The following is a 16,398-nucleotide window of genomic DNA, read 5'->3' as shown; positions in this document are numbered from 1 at the left end:
ATGAGGCTTTAAAAATGCTGCATAAACATATGGTATTGATGTATTTGTGAGTGAGCCCTAAGAGCCGGTTCACATTAGCGCGACTTGTCAGCCTGACAAGTCGCCCTCCCTCGCGGTCCATTGACCGCTACAGGACCCGTTCTAATAGGAGCGACACAAGTCGCTCAGACTTAGAAAAAGGGTCCTGTACTATTTCGGGGCGTCCTCGGAGCAACTTGCATAGACTTCCATTATGTGAAGTCCCTGCAAGTCGCTCCGAAGTCGTGGTGCAATGTAATGCACAAGTCTCCCCCGAAGTAGTAAGGAGTCGTGTCGCCTCAGTGTGAACCGACTCTGAGAGTGTACGGTGATATTTTGACAATGATATAGAAATATGTTGCAGCTTTAATAAACTGTGTTTTTTTTTTTTTTTTTTTTTTTTTTTATCTCTTTACAGCATCAGTGAAAGTTTCCTGACAGTAAAGGGTGCTGCCTTATTTCTTCCACGTGGCAATGGCTCGTCTACTCCAAGAATCAGCCATAGACGCAACAAACATGCAGGTAAGACGTATGGCTTTCTGCGTAATGTACGTTAATTGTCGGCACTTTACTGCCGTTGGCTACAAGATGGCCTTTTTTTTCCAGTAAGCCAGGGATGTGCTGTGTCTAGAAAAGAGTTAGCACCACAATATTGGAACGTTTCGTGACCATGTCCACATTGCAAGAACTAGTTCTGCAAGATGATTTTGCTTGTTGATTTCACAGATAAGTGCGTGTTTCAGCCTACCAGGAATAATTATGTTGTGTGTTTTGTGACATGCATCCTGTATCAGCGCCAGACATGGTGGAAAAATACGGTGGAACCTGTGCTAGAGTCAACCAATAAATGCTTTCCCGTCATTGTTCTCTGCATATTCTTTGTATTGACAAGATCACAGATATAATGCTATTCATGTGCTCACCTGTGTTTGCTTAATTGAAAAATGTCCTTCTCTGAGAAGTATGGTTTTTATTCTTGTTTAGATTCTGCTATAAATAGCTGTCTATAATGGATATAATGCATTTTCCACAAGGGAGTGAGTTGCACATTGTCTGCCTTTGGTACATGAAGAGCTATCTTAACACAGCGCCATCTAGTGTTCAGATCTTAGTGAAAATCTTATGTTGCTTTTTGCAAACTTCTCTAATTCCAGTTGCATCCTTCGTTTTCTCACCTGCACCAAGAAATCTGTTGTCATTGCTTCTGCTTTATTTTATCTGATATAAATTATTCGTAGTGTTCTAAAAAGGTTACCTAGTAAAGCTCAGTTTCTGTTCTGATCTTACCAATTGCCAATTAAATCTTCCTAGTCATGCTTTTGCTACAGTGCAATTCTTTACTATGTACATAATTTTAAATAAGTCATCTTGTGACTTTATGAACCATTTAGACCCGGTTCACACTGATGCGAGTGCCGGGTTCGCATGTAATGTCGGAGCGCACTGCTCCGACATTACATGCGATCAGCTGTGCGGTGCGAGTTTAGCCATACAGTTTGTATGGCTAAATTCGCATCGCACCCGGTGCAAACACGCACAGGAGGCATTTTTGCAGCCGCATCAGGATCGGATCGCACAGCGGTTCACACTTGTGCGATCCCATCCTGTGCGAACTGCACGATCGCACTGCGATATGCGATCAAACTGGGGGTGTCGTTAAGATTACATTGACACCCCCAGCGTATCGCATATGGCAGTGTGAACTGCCGGGGGTGCGTGTGCGATGCGGGAAAAGGCTGCGAATTCGCAGCCTTCCCGCATCGCAATAGTGTGACCCGAGCCTTAAACATTATTATATACAGTGTAGGTAAAGCAACAATACATTCCTGACATTCTTTGTGTTCGGTTCAGTTATGCGTCTTTTCACATAATATATAAACAAAGAAAATTGTACCATGAAGCTGAACTCCAGGCAGATAAACACTAGTCTTTAGCTGGATACACACTATACAACTTTTTTTTTGTTAAATTTCCTTTAGATTTACCTTCAACTACAGTTGTGCTCATAAGTTTACATACCCTGGCAGAATTTGATTTCTTGGCCATATTTCAGAGAAAATAACACAAACTTTTCTTTCACTCATGGTTAGTGTTTGGCTGAAGCCATTTATTATCAATCAACTGTGTTTACTCTTTTTAAATCATAATGACAACAGAAGCTACCCAAATGACCCTGATCAAAAGTTTACACACCCTGGTGATTTTTGGCCTGATAACATACCACAAGTTGACACAAAGGGGTTTGAATGGCTATTAAAGGTAACCATCCTCCCCGTGATCTGTTTGCTTGTAATTAGTGTATGTGTATAAAAGGTCAACGAGTTTCTGGACTCCTGACAGACCCTTGCATCTTTCATCCAGTGCTGTGCGGACGTTTCTGGATTCCGAGTCATGGGGAAAGCAAAAGAATTGTCAAAGTATCTGCAGGAAAAGGTAGCTGAACTGTATAAAACAGGAAAGGGATATAAAAAGATATCCAAGGAATTGAGAATGCCAAGCAGCAGTGTTCAAACTCTAATCAAGAAGTGGAAAATGAGGGGTTCTGTTGAAACCAAATCACGGTCAGGTAGACCAACTAAAATTTCAGCCACAACTGCCAGGAAAACTGTTGGGGATCTAAAGAAAAACCCACAAATAATTTCAGGTGAAATACAGGACTCTCTGAAAACATGGGGTGTGGCTGTTTCAGGATGCACAATAAGGAGGCACTTGAAGAAAGATGGGCTGCATGGCAGAGTTGCCAGAAGAAAGCCATTACTATGGCAATGCCACAAAGTATCCCGCTTACAATACGCCAAACAGCACAGAGACAAGCCTCAAACCTTCTGGCACAAAGTCATTTGGAGTGATGAGACCTAAATTTAGCTTTTTGGCCACAACCATAAATGCTACATTTGGAGAGGAGTCAGCAAGGCCTATGATAAAAGGTATACCATTCCTACTGTGAAACACGGAGGTGGATCACTGATGTTTTGGGGATGTGTGAGCTACAAAGGCACAGGAAATTTGGTCAGAATTGATGGCATGATGAATGCAGTATGTTATCAAACAATACTGGAGGAAAATTTGCATTCATCAGCCCGGAAGCTGCGGATGGGACGTACTTGGACAGTCCAACAGGACAATGATCCTAAACACAAGGCCAAGTCGGCCTGTCATTGGCTACAGCAGAATAAAGTGAAGGTTCTGGAGTGGCCATCTCAGTCTCCTGACCTCAATATCATTGAGCCACTCTGGGGAGATCTCAAACGTGCAGTTCATGCAAGACAGCCCGAAAGTTTACAGGAACTGGAGGCTTTTTGCCAGGAAGAATGGGCAGCTTTACCATCGCAGAAGATAAGGAGCCTCATTCACAAATACCACAAAAAACTTCAAGCTGTCATTGATGTTAAAGCGGGAAATACACGGTATTAGGAACTGGAGTATGTAAACTTTTTTGATCAGGGTCATTTGGGTAGTTTCTGTTGTCATTATGATTTTAAAAAGAGTGAACACAGTTGATTGATGATGATAAATGGCTTCAGCCAAACACTAACCATCAGTGAACGAGAGGTTTTTGTGTCATCATTCATATTCTCTGAAAAATGGTCAAGAAATCATAGATTCTGACAGGGTATGTAAACTTATCAGCACAGCTGTATGTAGTGCAAATTCCTGCCTGATTGCATTCAAATTAAGTGTATAGGTTTGATCTCATATTATATGGTTTTGGTAAATCTAAAGGAAAAAAAGCTAAAAAAGGTTGTATAGTGTGTACCCAGCTTTATTATTTGCCCTTCAGTCATCCCCTGTACAGCATAACTTAGACGGGAAGAGGGAGGGATAGTGCTAGGAAATATTCAGCATATAGATGACAGGGAGGAGAGTGCAGATTTGATGACCTATTGACGTGTTTCAGCTCTTTCTTTGACCAATCAGCCAGCTGGAAGTTGGGTGGTGACACATTGTATTTAACTGTTTAACAGAGAAAGTGGTGTCACCCTCCTGGCTGTGGTGTCTGGCAGAGGTGCAGTAGTCATAACAGTGGCTAGACAGAATTACAGATCATTTGGCAGTGCAGGCATTTCAAATATGTATTTCTAGTGTAAATGCAGCCATTTGCGTGGAGTTGGGGTTTCAGCTGTGTGCCATATTGGGTACATTTCTATTTATGTGATGGGCACTGAGGGACGCTGAGTGTGTTCTGTCCATATGAAAAGCTTGGTTTGCAGATTTTGTTGGATGCTGTCCTTAACAGTTAAATGAGAATCCCCATGTCATACTAATGATCCTGCCATGGGTGAAGGTCACCAGTGTGGGACAGCTGCTTGACCTAATGGAAGTCATTGCTTGGAGTTGTCACTATCACCAGTGTGACAGGAAAAGTAGGCTGTGGATCCAAGCCATTATCCGCACACTTCCTGTTCAGAATAAGGACAGTTTCCCTTTCCGGACATGTTTTGTCAGTTTATTTAATGAATTTTATAGCTTTGGACAACACAGGCAGTTCTTCTTTCAGAAATCCAAAGGAGTTTTTGTCATTGGCCGGCTCACATGTAGTAGGACTACACAGTCTTATGTTTTCATGATGCAATGTTTAGTTAGATCTTGTGATGTCGATTTCTATATAATGATGATGAGTAATGAACTAATAATGACACCGCTTTGCTTGCCGTGATTTCAGGGGACCTCCAGCAACACCTTCAGGCCATGTTTACAGTGCTCCGCCCAGAGGACAACATCCGCTTGGTGAGTGTCTTGTGTTTATTCGGGTGCATCTCTTCTGATCCCATCGCCAACAGGCCTCCTGTATTATTTCTACACAGTATACATTATTACCTGCCAGGATCCAGATCTTGGCCATGTCAGCACAAGTCTGACCATTACAACACAGGCAGGCTGTGCTCCCAGCAAAGCCACAAAACTGACCATGGTGGGATGGACCTTCTCACATGCCTGGCGTGGTCAGTTTGAAATAGGGAAAGCAGGGGGACTGGCAGGGATCACTAGTGATTTCACACAAATTAAGCAAAACAAAGGGAACAGAATGCCTGGTACATGGTACAACAAACACATCAGGAATATGAAATGTTGGGGTAACCTTTGTTATGTATTTTTTTTCAGACAAGTCAGTTACAGGCAGTGTTCATATATTACAAGCATGTACATTGTGTCGGAACATACACATTAAAGTATTACCGTCTACAGATGATGCGTCTCCTCAATAGATTACTAATTCTGCTGCATGTGGAGTTTAGCATAGCTTAATATTTAGGAATCTCTGCCCAAGGGGTGTACACATCCAGAAGATACTCATATTAAATAACAGGCTTTGAAGTTTCGGTCTCACGTGGGAACTTGTATTGGAGAGCTGTCACTGAGAGCTGCCCAAGGTTATTCAAAAGCTGCAGAAGACTGCAGACCTGCCTTCATTGTGCACCGCACCCATCCGGATTTTCCTGCCGTCTCCTATCTGTACAAGACAATGTTCGGAACCAGTTTTATTATGCGTTAATGTCTGTTTTATGTGCGCAGTATACATGTTGGCTCTCACCCTCCTTTCTGGAATAGCTGTCGTGATGCTTATCTTGCTTTTTTTTCCCCTGATAGATACTGTACATTTTCTGGAAAGATGTGAAGCACAGTACACAATATTGATGGTGTTGGGGGCCTGTTCACACCATATGCAGCCTTGCCCAACGCACTCCCAACTCATAGACAAGGCAATTTGTGCACTGAAAAATATATAGGACATGCACTATTTTTTTTTTTTTTTTGCAACTCAATACACCACATCGCAACTCGCTGCAGTGAATAAAGATGAATAACATGTCACTTTGTGACAGTTTGATAAGGTTGGAAAAAAACGTAAGTTGTGTGATGCATCATTTATAATGCAACGGCACCGCTCCCTTCACAGTGCACACCAGCAGCTGCTTTATAATAGCCAGTGGTGTGCACAATCCCTTAAAGAGTGCAGGGCTGGAAGACATATTGTGGCCTAGTCCACTCTGCAATCTCTGTTCACTGAAAGCAGGAGAGCACAAAGCACGGTCTTCCGTCTGGTGTTCTCAGCATATTTATTTATTTTTTTTCCTTTTCATATGTAATTCCTGCCATGATAATTTGATTAAGTTACACGGACTTCCCCGTATATACACACAACCACATACAACCACACACAACCACAGCCACACACACAGCCACACACACAGCCACACACACAGCCACACACACAGCCACACACACAGCCACACACACAGCCACACACACAGCCACACACACAGCCACACACACAGCCACACACACAGCCACACACACAGCCACACACACAGCCACACACACAGCCACACACACAGCCACACACACAGCCACACACACAGCCACACACACAGCCACACACACACACAGCCACACACACACACACAGCCACACACACACACACAGCCACACACACACACCCAACCACACACACACACCCAACCACACACACCCAACCACACACACACACACAGCCACACACACACACCCAACCACACACACCCAACCACACACACCCAACCACACACACCCAACCACACACAATCACACACCCAACCACACACACCCAACCACACACAATCACACACAATCACACACCCAACCACACACACCCACACACACAACCACACACACACACACACACAACCACACACACACACACACACAACCACACACACACAGTCACACACACACACAACCACACACACACACACACACACAACCACACCACCCCCTGCATTAATGTACCCAGTGTCTTAGGCACACACTTGTAATGCTGCCTACTTCTATGTGCATTGTACTGGATAGCAATATTGAGTATGTCTCTCTCACCTCTGTTCTGTATTGAAGGATGCTTCAACTACCTTTAATGAGGAAGTGGTGAGCAGGGAAAATCCCACATTTATCTCCGTCATCTACTTAGTGTAGACAAAATTATTTGTATGCTGAAATGTATTGTTTTCTTGAATTTTACTGTTCTTGCATTCCTTTAATATGTTACATAGAAACTCTTTTTGTTAATTAAAAGCACACACTCGGGATATGAAATGATTTATAATGCTAGCATGACATGGCAACAATCATCCAGACCATGTTTTTTTTTTTTTTTTTTTTAAATGTAAAACCGCTTGCAGTGGATGGATGCTATTTTTTTTTTAAATTTCAAAACTGCAAGTTGTCTTTTGGTTTTTGGCTTCAATACTATGAAAAAACTGACCTGGAATAAGCACGTGGAACAGGAAAGGTAAAATGAAGTCAGAAAGCCTCCAATTTAGGCCCCTTTCACACTTATGCGACGCAATTTTGACACGTCTTTGCCGCAATTTTGAAAGCAATGGTTATGGCTATATACCTCAAAATGCATTAAAATCGTGCCAAAGTAGTGCAGGAACTACTTTGAAGTCGGTGCGACTTCAAAACCCACTGATATGAATGGGGCTCATTGAAAATAATGGAAAACGACTTGTCATGCGATTTTGCGGTCCTAAATCGCGGGACAAGTCGCACTAGTGTGAAAGGGGCCTTAGGCTTCTGTAAAGATTGGGGCTTAGGGCCCCTTTCACACGGGCTTTCCGATCAGGTCGCATCCATCCCTATGGAGCAGCAGATGTCAGTGGTGACATGTCTGCTGACATCCGCTGCTATCTGATCCGATCCTGTCTGTGAAATCTAGATGGATGGAAACCCTATTTTCCATCCGTCTGGAGGATTAGATCGGATAGCATCGGGTGAAAACAGACAGGCGGTCCGCCGTTTATCATCCGATCTCCCATTGAGGAGAGCTGGGCTCTAACAGCTCTATCCCAGCACACAGAGCCGGAGATGGACCTGTCATCCGCCTGCTCAGTGGGGATCGGCGAATTGATCTCCACTGAGCAAAATGTTGTCCTCTGGGCGGAGCACTGTAAACATGGCCTGAGTCCGCCAGGCATAAAGCCCGTGTGTAAGGACCCTTGCACACATGCGGACTGTTGGTTTCATCAGTTCAAAGAAAAAACGGATCATGTTTTCCATCCTTTTTTTTTTTCACCTGTTTTGTTTACATCTGCCAACTTAAGTCCTTAACCACTTGAGTCCCAGAGATATTTTTTCATGCAAAAACGGACTGTTTGTCCATTGTTACATCTGTTTTTCATTCAATCCGTTTTTTTAATGGAAGAAAAATAGGTCTTGGATCCGTTAAAAAAAAGAAATGTTGACGGAAGCAGATGTAAATGGATGATCATCCGTTTTTTCCATAGAGATGCATTGATGTCCGTTCTTCATCCATCAATGCATCCATGCAATCCATGTGAGAAAGGGCCGTTAGGCCCTCATAAATGGCTTCAATTTCCGATTATTCTTGCTCAATCAACTAAAATTGAATTTGTGTGTAGCCCAGCAAGCATCGCCCAGCTCAACTGAAAGTTGATGTATGAATCTGCTGAGTTACCAAATGCAGTCACTGTTTGGCAGCCACAAATGTCTGAATACAATAGCCAGCAATGGAGCTTCTTCCATCCATGTTGTAAGCATGGGTGGCGGTATCAGTTGATTTTGATCATTCAAAGAGAAGTATGGCTTTTGGGGGAAAAAACTGGATTTTTACTCCCTTAGGTGGATGCAACTTCAATCCGGTGCTGCATCTGTCCCCCACCGTCTCTTCACCAAGAACTGGGTGACCAAACACTACTGATCGCTCAGTTCTACCCCTTCGCTCTGAGCAGGGAACGGTGACTGTCAGTGGCTCTCTGCTCTGCCCCTCCATTTGAAGCGTTGGTCTGTGGAGGGGTCAGGAGCAGCTGGTTCAGGCTCCCAGTGGCTTACGAATCCAGGTGCTGGTCTAGGCTTCTGGGTGGATCCCGACTTTCAATTTCCAGATCTTTCCCAACTCTGAACCAGCTGAGTGACAACAGCCGATAGCGGGCTTTAGCCTGCTGTTGGCTGAAAACAGGTCCCGGAAGTGCAGAACGAACTGCACTCCTCTATAGCTTTGGGTAAACTACTCTTTTCAGCCCACACCGCTGTGTATGGACAGGCCTTTGGTCTTAACTTGAGTAGAAGCGGAGGCCCTGAGTGCAGCCTCAGCCCCCCAAGGGCTGAAGTCCCAGGTACAGCCTGGACCACCAATAGTTGAGGCCTGGATTGATCTGAAGACTGACACATTTAATTGCAGGCCTGTGTATGTATTTCAGGAATGTTGTAGGCCAGTTTATTTCAATGTGTAGAAGTGATCAATGCTACCCTACTTCATTGCTTTTATTTTATTTATATGGCTTGCCTCTCTAGGCTTTAACTATTTCTCCTGAAGCTCAGCTAAGTGATCTGGTCCATTCTTCACTCACCAGCATGCCCCTTCCCTGTGTCAAGCATTTTTAAATAAAATGAGCTGCCTCTCTGCCTTTTCAATTTATGTAAATAATTGAGGCTGGAGTCCTCCAAACGACAAGGAAGAAAAGCATGCGTTTTATCCCCTGACCCCCAACTCTTGTAGCTTCCTATTTGGCATTGTCTTGCTGTTCCTTTTCTCTTCTCTCTACTACTGATGCAAGTCAGCTTCTTGGAATCACAATCCAGCAGTGTGCATTTTCCCGGAGACTTGGCACTGCTCACGCTCATGTTCCTGCAGCGTCAGCCCTGACTGGGCACACTTTAGATGAAGCAGAGCTAGAGCCGCTGATGCCTTGCATTGAGTGTGTGGACACAATAGGCTGTAATCCCTGCGGTGTGTCTAGTGGTGCTGCAGATGTCCTCTTTGATATGGTACACTGTGCAGGAAGTTCTCCCTTCCTGAAGATAACACTTTTCTGCATTATGCAGTATATTCCGTAAACCCTGGCTGGCTTGCTTTGTTTCCCCAGATAATCAAGATCATGGATGGGAGTCTCACTGGCCTTTCTCTACATGGTGTGACAAGTCCCGTAGAGTAGGCTTTGTGCAACCCAATTCCAAAACAGTTGGGACACTGTGCAAAATCTACAGAAAAACCGAACGCAATGATTTGCAAATCTCATAAACCCAAATTTTATTCTCAGTAGAAAATAAAAAAAAAAAACACATCAAATTTTAAGCTGAGAAAATGTAACATTTTAAGAAAAAAATAAGGTAGTTTTGAAATTGATGGCAGCAATATGTCTCAAAAAAGTTGGGACATGGCCATGTTTACCACAGCGTAGCCTCCCCTCTTTTAACAACACTGTAAAGGTTTGGGAACTGAGGAGGCCAGTTGCTAATCCCATCATTAAGTATTTCACGATGTTTCTGCTTTAATTGTATTATGTACTTAGTTATCCGGACAGTTCTATTCTTTTTATTGCAGTTAGGCCAATGGGTAACTTCATCTGTATCTGAAAAAACTAATTGAAAAGGATTAAAAGAGGTGCATGGAAGCCAGCCAGCCCCCAGTCTGATGTACTCACCCTCCAGTCTGCCACCAACCAAGTAGACCTGTCTCATGATATAAATAAAGAACAGGGGTTTAGTTGACACGCATTTGCAAACGCATGTGTAATATGCTGCAGAGCCACAACACGGCACCCTGTTTTATCTGCAGTCCTAACAATTTTAAATTTGAGTGTCTCCACTCTGGGAGCACATGGCTGCTAATGGGTGGATAGGAGGCAGGTGGGAGGGAGCAGCCCAAACTTCCCCCAACCCACTTCCATCCACGACTGGTATAGTATCTCAGTGCTCTAATAGCAATTTTCTTAAGATGGTACAAACTGAAAACGACCAGCTGAAAAGCATACAACTCCAATGCAGTGTAAAACAGAGATTGGGACTTTATATGAGGCAATTTGCCTGTATAGCTCAGTGCCTCCATCCCTAATTTCATAAAATATTTGGGACTTTACATGAGACAAGCAGATCATGCTATGGTCTCCATCCCTGTTTTTTCCGATACAGGGATGGAGATGCTGGGCATACCTGCTGGTGTCTCACTTAAAGTCCCACATAGCCTACATTGTCTACAACTTCATCTGTATCTGATCCATTGGACTGTGACCTCCCATGCGATTTCTTGATCAACAACGAAATGTCATGTTAGATTGCTTTGGATGGTCAGTTAGACCAAATGAAAAAGTCAGACCATTTAACCCATGCAACATTTTACCTATGTAATTTGTAATCCTAAATCGATAACGGACTTTCTTGCCAGCTATGTATTAACTTGCATATAGTAGAATAGAACAGCTTTTAGTGCAATTTTGTTTCTGGATTATATGGGCTCAGCCACACACAGGAGATAATATTTTTTGTACTTGCACCGGTTAAGAGACCCCCTGACCTTATAAACAATTTATTATTCTTTTTCAAGGCTTTTTTTTTTTTCCTCACACCTGAACCTTTTGCATATATAATTTTCATTTGTATTCTGTTGAACATCTGCTACTTTGTAGCTGTTGTTAAATATTCTTTTTGTAGAATTGCACCTATTTTATTTCTTACCTTTGTTCAATTTTTAGGCCGTAAAGTTGGAAAGCACCTACCAGAACCGAACACGTTATATGGTTGTTGTATCCACTAATGGAAGGCAGGACACAGAAGAAAGCATAGTGCTGGGGATGGATTTTGCTTGCAATGACAGGTAATTATAAATACACTGATTATTCACTTTGATCATTACCAGAGTAAGGAAATGTTGCTTTGACATCAAAGTTGAGGTATTGATTTGGAGGTCGTTATGTGGGTTCTACAGCATTCTATAATTCTTATTATGATGCTGTCTTGCAATTCAACATTCAGGAAAGCTCAGTTTACTGAGAGCTTAATCAAATCAGTCACATACATTAAATTGAGATCAGTTTACATATTAGTACAGCATAGAAAAATTTTTGCTTAATAAACTTATGTCGCAATGTCTAATAATCGCTAATTTTGGTGCCTTCTTTCTTAGCTTAGGCTTGATTCATTTTTATGCGAATTGGAGGCATTTTGAACCGCATCTGATTCGCATGACGTGAACTAAGCTGGCTTTCTATGGAGCTGGTTCCCATGTATGCAGGCCGGCCACAGTGCACTTTTTTTTAAAATAAATTGCACCTGAATTGGACTGAAAATGGTACAGGACTCAAGTGTCATACATTTAACAAATTTGCAGCTGAACCGCTAAACGAAACTGAACCAATCGCACTGAAACCAGCTCCGCACATATGTGAACCGGCTCTAAAGCAGAAAGCTGTATAGTCTGGCGCTAGCTTTGCACAGGGCTTGCACACCTTTTAAGTGGACCTGAATTGTAGAAGCTGTGCCCCAAAAAATGCTAACAAGGGCTAGTCACCAATATACATCTGTGGTTGTCCTGCAGCTGATCTTTATCCCTATTACAAAATGATTAGCCTTCCACTGAATGACTCTCCCAGCCCCCCCCCCCCCCCCCCCCAAGACTAATGGTGCGATGACAGTTTAAAGCCTAGCACCACATAGTGTAATAGTGACTTTCATGCATTGCAAGGGTTAAATACTTGTTAAAAAGCATTTTACCTTAATCCCAGCTCCCCCAGAGACCGGTGCTCCCCTACACTCTGGTGGTGGACTGTTTCTCAGCACCCTCATGTCCAGTGTAGGGCTATGGGCGTTGCGTTGTACCCGATGTCAGAGGACTTGCGACTGCTGGGGGGTAGAAAAGAAAAGGCTGTCAAGCAGTCGAACAGTGCGGTGGAACAATTTAATCCGTGCAATGTGGGGCAACCCCACTGCAAGGGAGGATTTTTGTTAATCCCTTGAGTTCAGGTTAAAAGAATTAATAATAAAGCAGCATCAGGAAAGGTGGAAAAAGCTCACATCCACAGACCACAGAACGAACAAAGTAGTAGCAATGAAGTTCTTTGCACTGCAAGATCTTCAGGTGCAGCTTCCTTTCCACCAGAGAGAAATCTATTGAGACTAGTGGTTGAAAACACACTACCTTAGAAGTACACACCCTGCAGATAAACTGTTTTGAGGCTTTAGGTACAGGATTTGAACTGCTGTTCAGGAGGAATTAAAGAAAAAAGGTAGATTTGCTGGGTACGGTTTGGGCACAATTAATATATTTTTTGATATTCTCTATAGGATGCCATTTTAAACTATTATATTTCTTAGTAGCCACCGTTGGGTTCCATGGTTCTCCCTGCTATAATGAATGGATTGTTGTAGTAATCCATTTTCTGTGTAAAATTACTGAACTGAAATTAAAGGATTTCTGCTTAGAGTAGTTAAGTTGGACTTCTACTTTGATGTATATTTTTGGCAGATTTAGTATGAGTACATGTGCATGACTTTAAGCAGTCTTGTGACTTCCTCATGTACAGTGTAGGCCATTCCCTCCATGGCTAATAATAGGCTCCCTTGTGTCGTGGTGCCAGTTGGATCATTCCACTTTAATCATGTGACCCAGGCTCCAGTGGCGTGATGGTAAAACATTTTTGCGGCTCGCTATCCTGCACAAATTTCACGCCTGAAGCTCCTGTTTACTTTTTATATTTCTTGAAGCGCTTTAATGTCCTGAAGTTTTGTTTCCATTTTCCCTGGCAGCTGGAGCCTCCTCACTTCTCTTCCTCTGCTCCAGCCAGCAGCCAGTGGGAAAAGCAGGCAACTGCTATGCCAAGAATCTCCAGTGAAATGTTATTCATAGCCGCACAGTCTGGTTGCTATGGAAAATATTTCCCTACTTGTTTTGAAACCCCACCTGCACATGGTGTAATAGCGGCTCCCCTCCTATTTTTTTGACACTAGATTGGCACGTGATATTATGGTCACCAGTGGGCTCTGAACGCAGGCCTCTTATTTTTCTCTTACCAGAAGTCTCCGAAATAGTGATTTACTGCTCTGTCCTCCAGTACATAGATTTAGGGGAAGAAAAAAAATAGTTTTTTTTTTTTTGTGAAAGGGGGAACATAGCTGGGAGCAGTGACAAGGATATGTTCACAATGGGCAGCTGTCCTAAATTTCTTTACATTTTTTTTATTGAATATTTTTGGTTTCGCTCTGAATGCCATGCAAATTATATCCAAGTGCACTAAAAATATAGAGCGCAGTTAGTAGTCTTCTGGCTACCTCAGACAATAAGCAACATCCAAACCATTACGATTATTTGTTTTTGAAATACAAAGTTACCCCTCACTTTTTTGAACAGACTTGTAGAACACATGCAATGGGTTCACTACATCTTGTAGCCTTCCAGTTGAGGTACTACAGTTCCCAGCATGTTCCCAGCATCTCCGTTCACGTTCTAGCTGGCATGTTGGCCAAAAGTTGCGTAAAGACTTTGTGGTGTTCTAACAGAGTGAGCTGCAGTCATAGATTTATGATATATGCCAATTATATTATCGAAAGTTGCAGTGCTCACCCCTGCTCTCCTCCTCTCCTCCACCCATCGCTCTCCTCCTCTCCTCCACCCATTTCTCTCCTCCTCTCTTCCACCCATTGCTCTCCTCCTCTCTTCCACCCATTGCTCTCCTCCTCTCTTCCACCCATTGCTCTCCTCCTCTCTTCCACCCATTGCTCTCCTCATCTCTTCCACCCATTGCTCTCCTCCTCTCTTCCACCCATTGCTCTCCTCCTCTCCTCTACCCATTGCTCTCCTCCTCTCTTCCACCCATTGCTCTCCTCCTCTCCTCTACCCATTGCTCTCCTCCTCTCCTCTACCCATTGCTCTCCTCCTCTCCTCTACCCATTGCTCTCCTCCCTCTCTTCTACCCATTGCTCTCCTCCCTCTCTTCCACCCATTGCTCTCCTCCCTCTCTTCCACCCATTGCTCTCCTCCCTCTCTTCCACCCATTGCTCTCCTCCCTCTCTTCCACCCATTGCTCTCCTCCCTCTCTTCCACCCATTGCTCTCCTCCCTCTCTTCCACCCATTGCTCTCCTCCCTCTCTTCCACCCATTGCTCTCCTCCCTCTCTTCCACCCATTGCTCTCCTCCCTCTCTTCCACCCATTGCTCTCCTCCCTCTCTTCCACCCATTGCTCTCCTCCCTCTCCTCTCTTCCACCCATTGCTCTCCTCCCTCTCTTCCACCCATTGCTCTCCTCCCTCTCTTCCACCCATTGCTCTCCTCCCTCTCTTCCACCCATTGCTCTCCTCCCTCTCTTCCACCCATTGCTCTCCTCCCTCTCTTCCACCCATTGCTCTCCTCCCTCTCTTCCACCCATTGCTCTCCTCCCTCTCTTCCACCCATTGCTCTCCTCCCTCTCTTCCACCCATTGCTCTCCTCCCTCTCTTCCACCCATTGCTCTCCTCCCTCTCTTCCACCCAATTGCTCTCCTCCCTCTCTTCCACCCAATTGCTCTCCTCCCTCTCTTCCACCCAATTGCTCTCCTCCCTCTCTTCCACCCAATTGCTCTCCTCCCTCTCTTCCACCCAATTGCTCTCCTCCCTCTCTTCCACCCAATTGCTCTCCTCCCTCTCTTCCACCCAATTGCTCTCCTCCCTCTCTTCCACCCAATTGCTCTCCTCCCTCTCTTCCACCCAATTGCTCTCCTCCCTCTCTTCCACCCAATTGCTCTCCTCCCTCTCTTCCACCCATTTGCTCTCCTCCCTCTCTTCCACCCATTTGCTCTCCTCCCTCTCTTCCACCCATTTGCTCTCCTCCCTCTCTTCCACCCATTTGCTCTCCTCCCTCTCTTCCACCCATTTGCTCTCCTCCCTCTCTTCCACCCATTTGCTCTCCTCCCTCTCTTCCACCCATTTGCTCTCCTCCCTCTCTTCCACCCATTTGCTCTCCTCCCTCTCTTCCACCCATTTGCTCTCCTCCCTCTCTTCCACCCATTTGCTCTCCTCCCTCTCTTCCACCCATTGCTCTCCTCCCTCTCTTCCACCCATTGCTCTCCTCCCTCTCCATTCTTCCACCCATTGCTCTCCTCCCTCTCCATTCTTCCACCCATTGCTCTCCTCCACCCATTACATATTGGAAAATGAAAGTATCGGTTGTACACAAATTAGCAGTCAGCCATAGAAGGTTCTTTGTTCAAGCATACAAAAAGCAGGGATTGTTAATGTACGGCTCTATTAAACAAAGATGTTAACGCAGTTCTGTTTTAAAGACCAAGTCTACCTTTTGCAAAAATAAATAAATAAATGCACCCATACTTGCAGAAAAAAACATTTAATCAATTTTTGCATAGGTTCAGCAGATAGTGGGTACAATGCACAGGCTCTTGCAGCCTCTGGTCTATACCTTGACCGTAACATGGCTTGGCACCATTTTGCACCCTACTTATTGGTACAACATGGTAAGAAAGGGGCAGTTATCCTTGAACTATACCAGAACTAATAGGTGAAGCCTACCTACCAGATTGAGGAAGATTAATATTAGGGGCCTAAACAGGCCATGTCAAAATGGTTCATTACATCCTTACACTCGTGTTTTAGCAGAGTATAGGATGATTTTTCCTGTGCTTTT

At 44.0% G+C, this 16,398-nt stretch overlaps 1 protein-coding gene across 6 annotated transcripts in view; it reads left to right on the top strand.

Annotated features, from left to right (window-relative positions):
• The window catches only part of SSH2 (slingshot protein phosphatase 2), a 379,616-nt gene that overhangs the window by 316,895 nt on the left and 46,323 nt on the right, over positions 1–16,398 (top strand). For all 6 annotated transcript variants that reach the window (XM_082245092.1, XM_082245091.1, XM_082245088.1 and 3 more), the window contains 3 exons: positions 437–540; positions 4,682–4,746; positions 11,484–11,605. In XM_082245092.1, coding sequence (XP_082101218.1) covers positions 437–540; positions 4,682–4,746; positions 11,484–11,605 — 291 coding nt within the window. The remainder of the gene's footprint in view (positions 1–436; positions 541–4,681; positions 4,747–11,483; positions 11,606–16,398) is intronic.

This window comes from Pelophylax lessonae, assembly GCF_965119305.1.
Source record: "Pelophylax lessonae genome assembly, chromosome: 2".
NCBI lineage: Eukaryota > Metazoa > Chordata > Amphibia > Anura > Ranidae > Pelophylax > Pelophylax lessonae.
This window is presented reverse-complemented; position numbering and strand designations above follow the sequence as displayed.